The 16,752-nt window shown below is 35.6% G+C and overlaps 1 protein-coding gene across 7 annotated transcripts in view; it reads left to right on the forward strand.

The window, feature by feature from the left end:
• Nucleotides 1-16,752, forward strand: part of DLG2 (discs large MAGUK scaffold protein 2) — a 2,323,126-nt gene that overhangs the window by 1,203,403 nt on the left and 1,102,971 nt on the right. For 4 of the 7 annotated variants that reach the window (XM_059883216.1, XM_059883211.1, XM_059883212.1 and 1 more), the window contains exon 6: nt 941-982. The exons of the other annotated variants lie outside the window; for them this stretch is intronic. In XM_059883216.1, the coding sequence (XP_059739199.1) occupies nt 941-982 (42 nt within the window). The remainder of the gene's footprint in view (nt 1-940; nt 983-16,752) is intronic. 7 annotated transcript variants of the gene reach the window in all.

Consider the following 16,752-nt stretch of genomic DNA (forward strand, 5'->3'; position numbering starts at 1 on the left):
TATTCAATAAATTCTCTGTTGATTATTTGAAATTCTTTAGTCTTTTGCTATTATAGACAGTGTTGTCACAAGTAGCCTTGTAGATATGCTCTTTGGAATTTATAGAGGTATGATCATAGAGTAGGTTCCTAGAAATGAGATTTCTGGATTAGAAGGAAAACACATGTGTAATTTTGTTAGGTATTGTCAAATGCACTATCATACAAGTTTAATGCTTTGCATGCTCACTAGCAATGTAGGAGAATCCTTGTTTCTTCTTGGCAACTACATTGTTAAAAAGCTTTCACATTTTTGTCAATCAAATAGTAGGAAAGAGTATCTTAGTAGAATTTTACTTCTCTTGTAAGTGATATTATGGATCTTTTTGTATGTTTGAAAACATTTATTTTTCTTTTTGGGTTCAGGCTGCCCACTGTTCTCTTGAGCCTTTGGTATTTTCCTTCCAGATTTCTAGAGGCTTTCTCTGTGTTAAAGTATTACATCTTTGTGCCTATTATCTAAGTTGCAAGTATATTTTTATAGTTTGTTATTCATATTTTGAAAAACATAAATATATACATATATGTGGTTTTATTGCTCATATATATACTCATATATGTGGGCTTCCCCAGGTCACTCTAGTGGTAAAGAACCTGCCTGCCAATACAGGGGACATAAGAGATGCTGGTTCGACCCCTGGGTTGGAAAGATCACCTGGAGAAGGGCATGGCAACCCACTCCAGTATTCTTGCCTGGAGAATTCCATGGACAGAGGAGCCTGGCAGTCTTGGAGTTGCAAAGAGTTTGACATGACTGAAGTGACCTAGCATGCATGCACATATATATGTATATATATATGTTATTGCTCATGGATTTTTGACTCATGTTTACAAAAGCTTTCTCCTATCTTATGTTTTAAGGAATTAATCATGTTTTCTTTTTTTTTCTTTTTTACATCCAGCTCTCTGATCCATTTGGAGTTTATTCTAGTGTACGATGTGAGGTACTGATCTAATTTTATCTTTTTCCAAGTGACTACCCAGTTGTCTCAGTATTATTTATTATAAATTTATTTTTTTCTCACTGATTTGAGATGCCACTTTATCACACACCAAATTATATATATATGTATATATATATATGTGTGTGTATATATATATATGTGTGTGTGTATATATATATATATATATATTTGGGTCTTTTTCTCAACGTTTTTTTTTTTTTTTTTGTACTTTAAATGTGCAAATATCATACTGTTTTAATTATAGATAATGATAATCTCCAAAGGTCAGAAGATAATGGTTTTCCCAAGGTCAATTTGCTGAAAAAAGAAAAAAAAAAAAGGAAACATCAGATCCAGGATTTGATCCATGGCCACCCTATGTTTGTATGATTTAAATAAGCTTCTAAGCTGAATCCTTATCTCAGTTAAATAAATATGATATATTAATAATGATCTTATAGATAGTAAGTGGTAGTGTTTGGCAATTGTAAACTACAAAATTAGGGGTGCAGAGCATTTTTGTAGCACAAAGTGACCGTTTTGTTAAAGGTTGTCTGACCCCTTTCTTAGTATATAGATTATCCTATAGTCTAATTCCAAAAAGCTCTTGAAGAACCTTTTACTTCACAGAAGTAGGATTTTGTAGGCATTCATAATAGTAGACTATATACGGCAAACTTTGAGCTGATTTGAAACACAGTGGACCTGATGGGGGCAGGGGGAAGAATCTATCATTGTCTCTTATGACCCACATTCTAATGTCCATGTAATGAGAATGCCTATGATGAGTGCATTATTTTATAAATATGAAAAAACCACTAGAAAATACATATGAGGCAAAAAAAATGCTGTTTCCCTAGTGTTGTGCAGTTTAAAACAAAAACAAAAACCCACTGGCAGAAGCCATCTGGTCCTGGCAACCTTCCCAGTTAAACACTTTTAATTGCTTCTGTGATCTTGGTGGGTTGGTGTGCCATGGTTTCCAGGGATTTGGGAGAATTGACCTTTATGAAGTAATCACAGTTCGTTGTACAAAAGAACTCTGAGTTACCAAAGCAGGCAGCATATCCTGCTGTGGGTCCATGGTAATGAGAATGGATCAGATGTGTGATGATGTCCTATTTGGATTGACTTCACTGTTATAGTCTACACATAGGGGCCTTCCAACAGCCAAGAACATTCCACCTGGGATGTTCTCTGAATTTGGGCAGTGATCATAAATCCAGTAGATTCCGTAAATGAGGTGTGTTTATTTTTAGTTCTTCTTGTGACACCAAGTCCCTTTGCTATACCATCATCTTGAGGTTTTTATTGAAATATATATTCAAAAAAATTTTACCAAATTTTTTACTGGTGTACAATATTATGTTGGTTTCAGGTATATTTCATAGTGATTTGACATTTACACACATTATGAAATGATCATGTGGTAACTCTAGTAACCATCTGTCCTCATACAAATTTATTAAAATAGTATCGACCGTATTGCTTATGGTATATATTACATTCCCGTGGCTTATTTATTTTATAACTGGAGAATTGTACCTCTTAATCCCATTCACCTATTTCTCCCATCCTTCTACAAATGGCAAAATTTCAATTTTTTAATGGCTGAGTATTCCATTGTGTGTGTATATATATACATATACATAATATATATCTATATCTATATACCACATCTTATGTATCCACTTATCTATTTTGGGAGAAGACATTTTCTGATATAGTGCTGATAATCCATATCTATTTTTAATGTCATTCAGAATAAACTGAGCTCAAGCTCTTGAGTTATCGCCACTTACTCTTATATCCTTCCTCCTCCTCTTCAAACATCTCTGAAATTTCTGAGGAGAATGGACTGTACCCTGATGCCTTGACAGTCGCAGAATCAGACGTAGCATCTGAATCTGCTGACTGTCTTTCCAGTGTCTTTCAGTCATCTGCACTGATTTCTCTAGGGCTACAGAGGCTCATTCCTACATTTATCCGAGCCTTAACTGAATGGCTATTATGTAGCATGCGTTATGTCAGGTACCAGGAACCCACCAATAAGTAAAATGTGGTTCTGTTCTTGAGCTATCCTTATTCTGAGCAACTGTATTCTCAGAGGACACATCCAGTGAGGAATATTGTAGAAGTACAACTCTGTCCAAGGAACAGAGAAAAGAATGTTAGACTGGGAGCTAGAGAGCAAAGTCTGTGACCTGGCTTGGCTCGTGGGTGTGACCTTGGACAAGATACGAACCTCTCTGAGACCTAGGTTTTTGTCTTTAAGGCAAGTGAGCTGGCTCAGAGATCTTTGGTCTTTTCTTCTTCTGATGTTCCATCTCTCTTTCTGAAGGTTACTTTGTAACCAATGTAAGTAAATTAGGAAACTCTGTAACAAATACTTGGGCTTCCCAGATGGTGCTAGTGGTCAAGAACCTGCGGGCCGTTACAGAAGACCTGAGAGATGCAGAGAGTCGCAGGTTCTTTCGCTGGGTGGGGAAGGTATCCTGGAGGAGAGCATGGCAATGCACTCCAGTATTATTGCCTGGAGAATCCCATGGACAGAGAAGCCTAGTAGGCTTGCCATGGGGATCGCAAAGAGTTAGACATGACTGAAGTGACTTAGCACCCATTTGTGTGTCTGACAGTTCCCAGAGTTAGCCCTTATATTTCTAGGATTTGGTACACTCTTCTTTCCTTGTAGCCATAACACCAGGTGTGTGATTTTTCTGGATGGGTCTGCTGAACTCTTTGTAGATTCTATGACTGTTTCTACAAAAATCAGGGCTGGTTGTTAAGCAGGCCACTACAGTCCTACTCAGCTAAAGTCAACACAGAGAAACGTCATTGAATTTTTGCATTTCTAATCTCTAGTGGGTGATGATGTAGTCCTTTCCACTTTAGTGTTAAAGAAAAGAAAAACTAAAAAAGTATTACACAGTTAAGACATTCATAATTATTTTCTTATTTCTATGGAACCAAACTGGCATCCCTCTAAGTGGAATAAATATTTTGCCCTAAGTGTGTAAAAGTGATTACTCATGACTTTATAGCCTGTGCAAGAAGAATGGCTGTATTAGCCAGTTAACATTGGGTCATTCCTCAGTTTCTAGACAAGTAGAACATTAGAGATACTGGGTAATATGTTTCTTCTTTCTAGAAAATTAGATTTATATGCATGTTTAAAAGCACAGTCATCACTCTGTCAGTTAATTTCAGCTCTTGTATATGTTTATTTGCACTATTAATAAATCATGGAAAAAAGTTTTTAGAATCATTATTTTATAGTGATTAAAAGACTACCTAAGGAAAATGGGGATATAGGATCTGTGGTGATTGCTTCCAGAAAGGCTCTAAGTGGTTCAATTTGTGGTCAGAGTCTCTGACTGCCTGGGGGGAGTTTTGATAAGTGGGAGCTTCTCCTCTCTGATGTGTAAGAAATCTGTTAAAAAAAAAAAAAAGAAAGAAAAGAAAAGAAAAATGCTGATATTATTAATTGGAGATCATAGAATTTTAGAGTTAATAAAGACCTGTGCGATCATTTAGCTCCACCTCTTTATTTCCCTGATGAAGAAAGTGAGGCATAAGAAACTTAAAACTCTGTTCAACAGTAATGACAATTAGTAGCAGAATCAGATCAAGAAAAGTGAATCTACTGACTGTCTTTCTGGTGTCTTTCAGTTGTTTGCACTGATTTCCCTCTAGAGGCTCGTTTATTCATTTACACAAGCGTTAACTGAATGACTATTATGTAGCACGTGCTGTGCCAGGTACAAGGAACCTAACAATAAGTAAAATGTGGTTGTTTCTCTCTCACAACTCAGTTTCATGTATCAGAAGTGAAGTGAAGTGATGTGAAAGTCGCTTAGTCGTGTCCAACTCTGTGACCCCATGGAATTCTCCAGGCCAGAATACTGGAGTGGGTAGCCTTTCCCTTCTCTAGGGGATCTTCCCAATTCCCAACCCAGGGATTGAACCAAGTCTCCTGCATTACAGGCAGGTTCTTTACCAGCTGAGCCACAAGGGAAGCTTGCTTGTACCTCTGAAAAGTTATAAACTGGTACCCTTCTCTACTCCAAAAAGAAAATTTCAGTATGGATTGATTCAATAGAATTGTGATAAAGCCAGTTAACTTTTATCCTTAGGTTTCTTACTCCTTAAATTACTTTTGAATTCTTTTCCAAGGCTTATTCTTTTATCAAGGCTTTTATGAAGTCATGACAATATAAGCCCATTATACTTGATCAATTTCTTCATCATTTTTGGACTTCTGCCTATTTATGATTGATTGGCAGGCCAATTAACTTTTTTTCTCATTTCTGGTCATTTAAAAAGATATCTAAAAGCATAACTCAAATTAAACAATTTTAGAAACACTTAGTCTTCACATAAATACTCTTGCAGTTAGTATAGTTATGAAACATACATTGGTAAAGGCATAGAAGAGAGACTGTCCTAGATTTGAGATCTAGATCCTTTACTTGCTACATGACATTGGCCAATTTATTTTAAATTCTGGGTCTCCATTTTATCAAGCCTAAAGTGGAAATAATAATTCCTACCTTGAAATACTTTCGGGATGCTAAAATGAGTGTGTGTATAGTCCGAAATATAAGGATGGAAAGAGAAATAGTTATAACTCCTAGCCTTTGAGGAGTAAAAGTCAATATTGTTACAATTTTTCTATTTTTTCATATTTCTGACAATGCAGTTCTAGTGAACTAATAGGATTTTCAGCCTTGCAGAATTAAAGAAATTTCCAAGGGTTATCCTATCAATTTCACTGCCTTTAGATCAAACTGATTATGAAATACTACACATATATGGAAGCTATTTCCTGAAAAATTATCCACTGAAAATTTTATAGGGCAGCACAGTAAAATAATTTCTCCATTTATAGCATATGTGGATTTGGGCAACTTGCTTTCTTTGATCAGCATTGTATTCTTCATGTATATCAAAGAATAACTTTACAAGGGCAAGAACCTCACATGTCTTATTTCTCACAGTACCATGAGCATTAGAGAAGTAGCTGACACATGATACATACTCGATAAAACTTCTTGAACATATGAGTAAATAATTGCACTATTGTAAAAGTTAAATTTCATATATTTGATAATAAACATAAATAACTTATTTGTGTTTGATATAAATGACATTAAGGGTATAATTCATGGATATATTCATTAAGTGAATGTAATGATATTTTCCCTAATAGAAAAACTAAAGTACAGGTCATCCCCAAGTGAGCCAATCTGAAAGCTATATGATACATAAGTATCATATATTTTTATAAATATGAATATTATATATTCATATTATACTATGTATAGTACAAATATTAAGTTTTTAACCTTGGAATTCTTTATCTAGCAAATCTTCCAAGTACTGGGATGGCCAAAATGTTCGTTTGGGTTTTCTATAATGTCTTAGAGCAAAACTTGAACAAACCTTTTGGCAAACCCAATATAATTGGTCATTTATTATCTGGATGTAAAAACAGACAAGCATAAAAATAATACTATGACCTATTCTCATTAATAAGAATGAATATATCCTAAATAAAATGCACCCAACAAAATTTAACATCAGTGAAGAATCATTTATGAAGATTAAGTAGGAATGAATCCCTGGAAGCCAAAGATGATTTAATTAGAAATCTATTACCATAAATCATAACATCTAAAATGAAATTTGAAAGTATCATTCTAATACCTGTTAAAGGCATTTAATATAATTTAACACTCATTCCTGATAGAATCTCTTAGAAAACTAAAAATAAAAATCTATATGTTTAACACTATAAATAATAACTATCCCAGATTAACAATCTTTCCTGTACTTAATGTTGAAATACTAAAAAAATCCCCATTAAAGTTAGAGGAAAAGAAAGTAATTATTATTACTGTTATGCTTTAACATTATTTGAAATTTCTGAACACTGAAATATGACATGAAACAGAATGAGATATATCTGATAGAAGATTAATTTCTGTTTTTTCCCCAAAACTCAAGAGATGTGCTTGATATAAGAGAAGTAGTAAATAATCAGTTGCTTCCCTAATTACCTCAATAAAGAGAAAATATGGGTTTAAATATTCCATTTACAACAGCAGCAAAAAATACAACATACCTAGGAATAAATCTGTTTCCATCTATGCAAGACGTAGGTGGAGAAAATTATAAAATTTTACTGATTGATGTCAAAGGGTATTTGAATAAATGATAAGTTAACCCATATTCCTGCAATGAAATGTGATATTGAAAAATCTTAATTTCTATTCATATTTAATACAGTTCATCATAGACCAATTAATAAAGCATTTAAACCTAACAGAAAGATTCTGGTTTTTTAGAGGAATAAATGGATGATAAGAGTAATGATGCTTTTGAACTGTGGTGTTAGAGAAGACTCTTGAGAGTCCCTTGGACTGCAAGGAGATCCAACCAGTTCATTCTGAAGGAAATCAGTCCTGGGTGTTCTTTGGAAGGACTGATGCTAAAGCTGAAACTCCAATACTTTGGCCACCTCATGCAAAGAGTTGATTCATTAGAAAAGACTCTGATGCTGGGAAGGATTGGGGGCAGGAGGAAAAGGGGATGACAGAGGATGAGATGGCTGGATGGCATCACCGACTCGATGGACACGAGTTTGAGTAAACTCCAGGAATTGGTGATGGACAGGGAGGCCTGGCGTGCTGCGATTCATGGGGTCGCAAAGAGTCGGACATGACTGAGAAACTGAACTGAACTGAACTGAAGAGTAATGTTAGCTGTCAAAGTGTAGAATGGTGAATGGGCTATTTGTCCTACTGCACATATACATTAATAAGCATTACAAAGCTGTAACAATTAACAAATGGTGTACTGCTGACTCAAGAATTGGCTGACAGACCAATTCAATAAAATGGCTGTGAAACAGAGGTTAGTGTAGGAAATAATGTCATATATGATGAAGGAATTAATGTAAATCAGAGAAAAACAAATAGATTAATCAAGACTTAGGGTTCAGAAAATTGGTAATACAGTTGGAGCCATTCCTACTAGTATAAAGAGTACTTAAGAGAACAGGTTCTGGAAGCTTTCAGAGTTCAAATACCAGCTATATCACTTACTAGTCATATGCTGCTGCTGCTGCTGCTGCTAAGTTGCTTCAGTCGTGTCCGACTCTGTGCGACCCGATAGACGGCAGCCCACGGCTCCCCCATCCCTGGGATTCTCCAGGCAAGAACACTGGAGTGGGTTGCCATTTCCTTCTCCAATGCATGAAAGTGAAAAGTGAAAGTGAAGTCGCTCAGTCGTGTCCTACTCTTGGTGACCCCATGGACTGCAGCCTACCAGGCTCCTCCGTCCATGGGATTTTCCAGGCAAGAATACTGGAGTAGGGTGCCATTGATAACTTGGGATAAATAAATTAACCTCTCTAAACTTTAGTTTCCTCATGTATAAAACAGAGACAGTAATAGTTTTTGCCAATATCTGTTAATATAAGTATTAATAATAGTCATAAAATGGTTATGGGAATTAAACAGACAATTTATTCCATGGACATAGGAGCCTGGCAGGCTATAGTCCATGGGGTCGCAAAGAATCAGACATGACTGAGTGACTAACACACACAAATAGATAATTCAGTATGTTGTTTGGCAAATAATCTTTGCTCAATAAACATGATCAGTTATTTCTATAATCAAACACCAAGCTGATTTCATATGCATTAATAGACTAACATAAAAATAAAGCCATGAACAGTTCTTATTTAACTGATTTCAGTTTTGAGAAATTTCTAATCGTAAATACAATAGAAGAGCTTACACACAAAAAAATAGATACGTCTGCATAAGAATTTTTAAATTTATGTTTAAAATATAAGAAACTGCAAGGCCACAAATAAAACAGTTATGTGATAACTATAAGATCTCACAAATCAATAGAAAAACCACCAAGATCCTACACAGCTAAATATTAAGATAAATTCAAATAAGTTTGTTAATATTCTAAATCAGTCATTCAAAATAACGTAAATAAAATATACAAATGTGCATTTAACATAAAAAAGAATATGGCAGTGCTCCAGTTGCCAAGAGTGTGGGAAGATGTTCACTCCAGGATGCTGCTGGACAGGATTTATATCATGTAACATTTTGGAAGGCAATTTGGCAACACTTCATAGAGTCTCAAAATGCTGTCACCGTTTTAGTCTTATTCTAGGAATTCATCCTAGGGAAATAATCAGAAAAGCAAATAAACATTTTTGTATACCTATTTTATCATGGGATTGTTTATAACAGACGGCACAACCGTGAGAGGGAATAGCATGCAGCCAAAAGAAATCATGTCTTTGAAGCACATAGAATGACGGTCCAATTTCTCGCTATAATGGCTAACATATCATGCAAATTATAATCTGTAATCATACCAGTTGCTACATTTATTGCTGCATCATTGTGTGCATCTATATACAGAAGAACATACACCAATTTTCCAGCCTTTAGGTGGATATCAGAATTACAGATAAATTTCACTTTTGTTTTATATAATGTAATTTTAGGTTTTTTATAATAATTAGCAGCACTTGTTCCATCTGAAAAAAATTAGACAAATGGTTGAAATATAGATTGCATTCTGTTTGTCTCTTTTTTTTAGAAGGTAATACTTCACATGTGAAGTGACAGCTTGCATTCTTGAGATTTGTTGTATTTCATCAATTTTGCATGAATTCAATTATAAATTTAACCTTTGGAAAACTAATATTAGGCTTTCTTTTTAGTTTGCTTGTAAAACCTGGGAGTGAAGAACAAAACTGAGGTTATCAAATTGCTTTCAGGAACAGCTGGAAACACCATTCAGGGCTGTATTCTGTTTAATGCTTAGTGCCCTTTCACAGGGAACTAAGAGAAAGATGAGTCTTGGCATATGTTATTTTCTGCATGAAAGCTTACCAAGATCCCTGGTGTATTTCAGTTGCAGGAGTGATAGGCAATAGCATTTTATCGTCTCTGCCATACCGTTTGGCATTTGATTATATTCAGTTTAGTGCTTCATGACATACTGCCTTTGAAAATCTTCCCTCTGATGAACTCTCAAAACATTTAATCTTTTTATTCAATTTTAGCACATTTTATTCCATTTACCAAGTTTTATTCAATGAACAGGTTTTATCTTGTAGAAAATCCTACTTCTTCTACCAGACTGTAAACTCCTTGAAGTAGGGAAGTATATCTTACTTACTTCTATGTTTCCTGGACCTCATCCAGAATGTCTTGCACACGAAGGTAGTCATTTGTTACATGAATGAATGGAATAAATGAGAAGTATCTGTTTAATATATTGTCTTCTAATTGTCTTAGATTATATATTTTCTCTCCTGAGATTGGAAATTTCAGGAAAGCAAAGCCTAAGCTATCACATATATTTGTGTACCTAATACCTGCTAATAAACTCTGAAGAATGGCCCTTCATTAAATTATTTAACCTTTTGTTTTGAAAGTAAGTTTAGATGAAATTATCTGAACAGGATTTATTACCAAAACTAGTGGTTAACCTTAAACTATGAACAATGGTTTAAAGATTTTGCTTTTGTCTTTAGCCTCATTTATGATAATAAGTGATTGTTACTTAAAGCCACATCACTTCCACTTACCACTTCCAATTATTTGATAAGTACTTATAATGGACCAGGCATCCTTCTAGCTGGTAAACTTTTTAAAAGAGTCAAATTCCTTGCCTCCATAGAACTTGCATTCTAATGTGGGTGGTGGGAGAGGAAATAAGTGAAAACGATGTTGTTGTTGTTCGGCTGTCCAGTTGTGTCTGACTCTATGCAACCCCATGCACTGCAGCACACCAGGCCTCCCTGTCCCTCACCGACTCCCAGAGTTTGCCCAGGTTCATGTTCATGCATCTGTGATGCCATCCAGCCATCTCATCCTCTGATGCCCTCGATCTTTCCCAGCATCAGGGACTTTTCCAGTGAGTCGTCTTTAGGTGCTAATACATTTCGTATTGAAAAATAAAAAGAGAGCAACAACAAAAAACTTCATTGTAAAAGTGTCATTTTAGCAAAGACTTGAAGGAGATGAAGGAATGATCCTGTGGCTATCTCAGGATGAGAATTTCAGGCAGAAGCTAGAGCAAAGTATGAGACCTGAAGAGGGTGTGCTCTTGGAATATTTACAGCACAAATACCAAAACAGGGACCCTTTAGGAGATCTGTATCAAAACGGTGGAGTTAGTTTCTGACTTGGGCAGGGTCGTAATGAGGTATGAACTGCATGTAAACCACTTAGGGCAAAGTCTTGTGCGTATCAGATAATTGACAAATATCATTTATCATCATTATGTGAATTACATGAACTAGATTCTTAAAACATTGTGAGGAAAAAAATACCATACTCTGATGTCTTTTTAGGTTGAAATCATGTCTGGGTCAGGCCTGCTTGATTCTAATACTAAATAATTATTTCCGCACATAACTGCTTGCCATCTATTCTTTATCTCTGGTGGATAACTATTTATTCATGTTTCTAAATAAAATTATTTAAAATGTGGTCCATGGAGCTTCTGTGAATGAGCTGAGGGAGTTTGAATCTGGCCTATCCAAATGCCCAGAGATATCTGGCGTGGGTTTGATCAACAGGCTTATTCAGTGCTGAGATGAAGGCCCTGCTGCTCAGAACCCAGTGTTCCATATTCCCTTGGCGAGGTTTAATGTTGCTCTCATAGACTAGGTCTTAACAGATATCCTCAACGTGAGCCAAGTTCTCTTAATGGATGTGCTGGAAAGAGCTCAGTGTTAAAGAGTCAAGAATGTAATTTGAGCTGTGCAGAAAGGAAACAAATTGATCATTTTGGCCCGCATACCTGAATCTGAAGCAGCCCTTCCCCATTAGGGAAGACTTTCCCACATGATGCAGTTAAATTCCCAAATGTTCCTGGATATGGAGTCCTAATTTAGATTTGCTGTTAAGCCCTTGAATATATTTTTGAATATGCCCTTTTAAATGCTCAATGGAAAGTGTGATGAGCTTCTGGTATGTATTGTTGCATACATGAGCCTTAGTGATATTCTTTTTTTTTTTTCTTCCAAACTGTGAAAACACACACCTCTAATTACCTTCCATTTGGAGAAAGAAAGGGAACTCAAAGTAGTCCCAAGATCTCTTGGAAGAGTTTGTCTGCCAAAGATTGCTGAGATTAATAGTTTAGAGTATAGACTTTGACACTTTGTTTCCTAAGCAACAGCAAAACATAGAGTAAAAATCAATTTCTGAAATCAAAATTAAGTACCAGGTTAAATCTGTTTCTATACCAAAACCAACTAAATAAAATGGAAAAGAAAACAGAATTGATTGGGTTTTCTTAAATTCTTTATTGATCCACTTGTAATGAGGGCCAGACAGAAACACATTCCCAAAATATTTTCACTGTTATTAAAATGTTAAATGGTGTCAGAAATGGACAGGTGTGAAATTTCATTAGGAAAACTGCTATAGGTGGGAGGGAAGAGAAGAACAGAAGTTAGGTAGAGAAAGAAAAAAAAAGAAGTTTTGGCCGAATTGTCCTAGTTTCTGCTTCTTCATTATTTTATACTTCTTTTTTATGAAGTCATTTTGTCTGTTTTAAAACCCTCCCATTTTTAAGAAAACCAAAAACATTGAAGATTTAGATGACAACTATCCTTTTATATCTTGTTTTAACAACTTTATTGAGGTATAATGACATACGATAATTTGCACATACTTAAAGTGTATAATTTGATAGATTTTGACATAGATCTCCATCTGTAGAGCTATCACTTTATCAAGATAGTGAAGATGTCTACCAAACCCTACAATTTCCTTGTGCGCTTTCATCAACTTTCCCCCCTTTCACTGAGTCCATTACCAGTCAATAATTGATATGCTTTGTGTCATTATAGATAGTTTACATCTTCTAGCATTTTATATAAATGGAACCATAATGTTAATCATCGGTATATGCTATTTTTGTCTGGCTTATTTCTCTCAGCCTGATTATTCTGAGATTCTCCCATGCTTTTGCTCATACCAGTAGTTCATTCCTTTTTATTGCTGAGTAGTATTTCATCATATGAATTAACACACTTTATCTATTCATCTGTTGATGGACATTTGTTTTATTCCCAGTTTTTGGCTATTACAAATAAACTGTTATGAACTTCGTATACTATCTTTAAATCAGCATATGCTTTCATGTAAGTTGGATAAATGCCTAGAAGTGGAATTGCTATGTCATGTTGTAGATACACATTGAACTGTTTATGAAACTACCAAACTTTTCCAAAGTGGTTGGCACTATTTTCCATACCCAGAGTGATTCTTCCATTTGACATTTGCACAGTTGCCTCTCACTGGCTGGACATCTTCCTAAGTTCAGTTGGTAGTAAGAACATGATTCTTCTAGATGGACAGCCATCCTCACCATGATGATAGCTCCCCAAGTCTATACCTCTAGCTATCATCTTCCTCTGGATCTTCAGCTCTGCATTTCTAACTGCTAATTGTCTAATCGTCTAATTTACTAGTGCTTCTATGAGATTATGAAGATAGGGCACTGGATCCATGCCCTAGCACAGTCCCCCTGAATTTTCTTTCCTTTCGTAGAACCCAGGATAGAACTACTTCCAGACATGATCTCGCCCTAGCATGAACAAAACCTTTCTTTAACTCTCTTCAGATTCTTTGAGGCAGAATGAAACTTTTACCAAAACTTCACTAAATACTTCACCACAGACATTGAAGGATAGGAACACAGAGAATAAGAAGAGGATTTTCCAACAAATGCTGGAAAGAATGAGGAGATAAGGGAACCCTCTTGCACTGTTGTTGAGAATATAAATTGATAAAACCACTATGGAGAAGGGTATGGAGAGTCCTTAAAAAAAAAAAAAAAAAAAACTAGGAAAAAAACTACGATGTGACTCAGCAATCCCACTACTGCATATACCCTGAGAAAACCGTAATTCAAAAAGATACACGTATCCCAATGTTCACTGCAGCACTTTTTTTTTTTTTTTTACAATAGACAGGATATGGAAGCAACCTAGATGTCTGTCAACAATTGAATGGATAAAGAAGTTGTCCTATGTATATACAATGGAATATTAACTCAGTCACAAAAAGAAACAATTTTGAGTCCATTGAGCTGAGGTGCATGAACCTAGAGCCTGTTATACAGAGTGAAGTAAGTCAGAGAGATAAAAGCAAATACCATATATTAATGCATACATATGGAATCTGGAAAAAGGGTACTAACGAACCTCTCTGCAGAGCAGGAATAGACACAGATGAGAACAGGCTTGTGGGCACAGCGGGGGAAGGAGAGGGTGGGATGAACCAAGAGAGCAGAATTGACGTACATACACTCCCATGTGTGAAATAGAGAGCCAGTGGGAAGCTGCTGTATAACACAGGGAGCTCGATCTGGTGCTTTGTGACAACCTAGAGGGGGGGGATGGGGAGAGGAATTGAGAGGGAGGTTCAAGACAGAGGGGATATATGTATACTTATGGCTGATTCACATTATTGTATGGCAGAAACCAACATGACATTATCCTCCAATTAAAGCAATTATCCTCCAATTAAAACTAAGTTAAAAATATGACAAAGAGGGTTTTCTGATCCCTAACACAGGTCACAGGGGCTAAAGTCCCTGCTCCAAGGAAAGAAGACTTGATACCAAGGGACAGGCACCCTGCCCCATCTGTGGTTAGGAGAGGGGGTTCTGAGGCAGACCTTGGCTGGATTCACACAGTGCCACTGCTAGCTGAGTGACCTCCAGCAAGTTCCTTATCTTCTGAGTCTACTTACGTGTAGACTGGAGCCACATCATAGAATTCTTTTAAGATTGATTAAAATAGTAAATTAAGTATTTGACTCACGTTAAATACTTTATGGTAAATCCCATGAGCACTGTAACCATGTGAAATCCAATACAAGCCTCAGATGTCTATATGTACCTTGGCTCTAACCATCTTTGACTCATACCTTTTCTTATATTCATTGATCGTATCTAGTTTCCTATTATCACCCTCTCTTAGTTTACTACTTTTCCTACCAGGTTTAAATCTGGTGGAAATTCATTATCATCACTTGTATGGCATAAATGTTCACTTTGTTCCTTGTTTTCACAGAATTCACAGTTCAGTAAGGAAATCATGTATTACATAGATAACTGTAAATGTTGAAATGCTCAAGGACTTGGTTTTGAGTTTTTTCACTGACTCAGCCAGTGATCATGTCTTTAAATACCAGTTATATGCCAATATCTTCTTTGAAATGCTAGACTTGTATATCCACTGGCTCACGTGATGTCTCCACTCAGATGTCTAAGGTATTTCAAAATTAACATGTCCAGAACCAAAGTTCTTATATTTCTCAAGAAGCCTGCTCTATTACAACCTCTGTTTCAGCCAGTGGTATATGTAGCCTTCTAGTTGCTCATGTCAGTGGGTCTGCAGTCATTCCACCTCCCCTCTTTCTCTCCACATCCAATCTCTTAAAAATATATTCAGAACCCAGCCAGTGTTGTTGTTTTTTTTCTCATGTGCATTAGTTTTTTCTACATTACCATTACCTTTGAACTTAATAATTGCAATAATTTCTTAATTATTATCTCCGCTTCCAGCGTTGACCCCCTACAGTCAAAACTTTCAAGACAGCAGCAAGAATGATCTTATTAAAACATTAGTCAAAGCATGTCACTACTCTGAAATTGCTTCCAACCTCATTCAGAGCAAAAGCCAACGTGCCCGCAATAGCTTATGAGGCTTGCAAATTCTCCTTTCCACTCTCCCTTCACTTACCTCTCTACTTTCTGATCTTATTTTATACTATCTTTCTTCTCACTCTGCTTCAGCTACCTTGGCCTTCATATTGTCATCAAAGCTAGCCATAGTCTTTCACATAGAATGTTCATTTCTCATGCTAGCTTATTCTCATTTCCTTAAAATCTTTAATCAGGAGTGACTGTTTTCAGGAGGTTTACCTCAACCAGTCCATCAAATAATTTCATCACTCCAACACTTTTTATTCCATTTATCTGTTCTACTTTTTCTTTAGCATATATCAATATTTAATAGATGATATGTATTGCTATTTATCATTCTTATTATCTCCTCCCCACACGGAAATACAAGCTCCATGAGGTAGGAATTATTGTCTATTTAGTTATCATATTCTCATTGCTGAGAAATACAGTGGATGCATAGTAAGACTCAAAAGTGTTGAATAAATGAATAAATGGAGGAAGATTTTTATTTTTATTTTTTCACTACATTGCGTACTTAACACATATACCCATTTTATCCAGAGTCATCACAACTTGAACATATCTAAAAATTTAAAGACATTGTTACCCCTTTCACTTTTTATATGGATATAGAAATCCCCAAGGCAGAGATTAAACCTAGAATACACTGAAGTAGAAAATATCAATAATACTTCCTTTAAAAAAAATCCTTTGCTTTAGAGGAGCTTACAAAGAAAATTTAGAACCCTCACATGGACTCTGTTTACCGTGAGGAATAATCAACAAATTATGTTAAATCTTTGAGAAATCATTTAGTTAAAATTTCATAAGAGACTATAAAGAATACTTAAAATTATAATGAGATAAGGGAGAAAGAGAAAGTATACTGAAAGAAGAAATCAAGCTAAAGCAAATGCTTTCTTTGTCTTAGAAGTTATCTCTGAGTTCCCTGGGCTCAAATCTTTAACTCCTTTTGACTTCAATTTCTCAGCCTTTAAAGCATCTGTCAC

The sequence above is a fragment of the Bos taurus genome, chromosome 29, assembly GCF_002263795.3.
Source record: "Bos taurus isolate L1 Dominette 01449 registration number 42190680 breed Hereford chromosome 29, ARS-UCD2.0, whole genome shotgun sequence".
NCBI lineage: Eukaryota > Metazoa > Chordata > Mammalia > Artiodactyla > Bovidae > Bos > Bos taurus.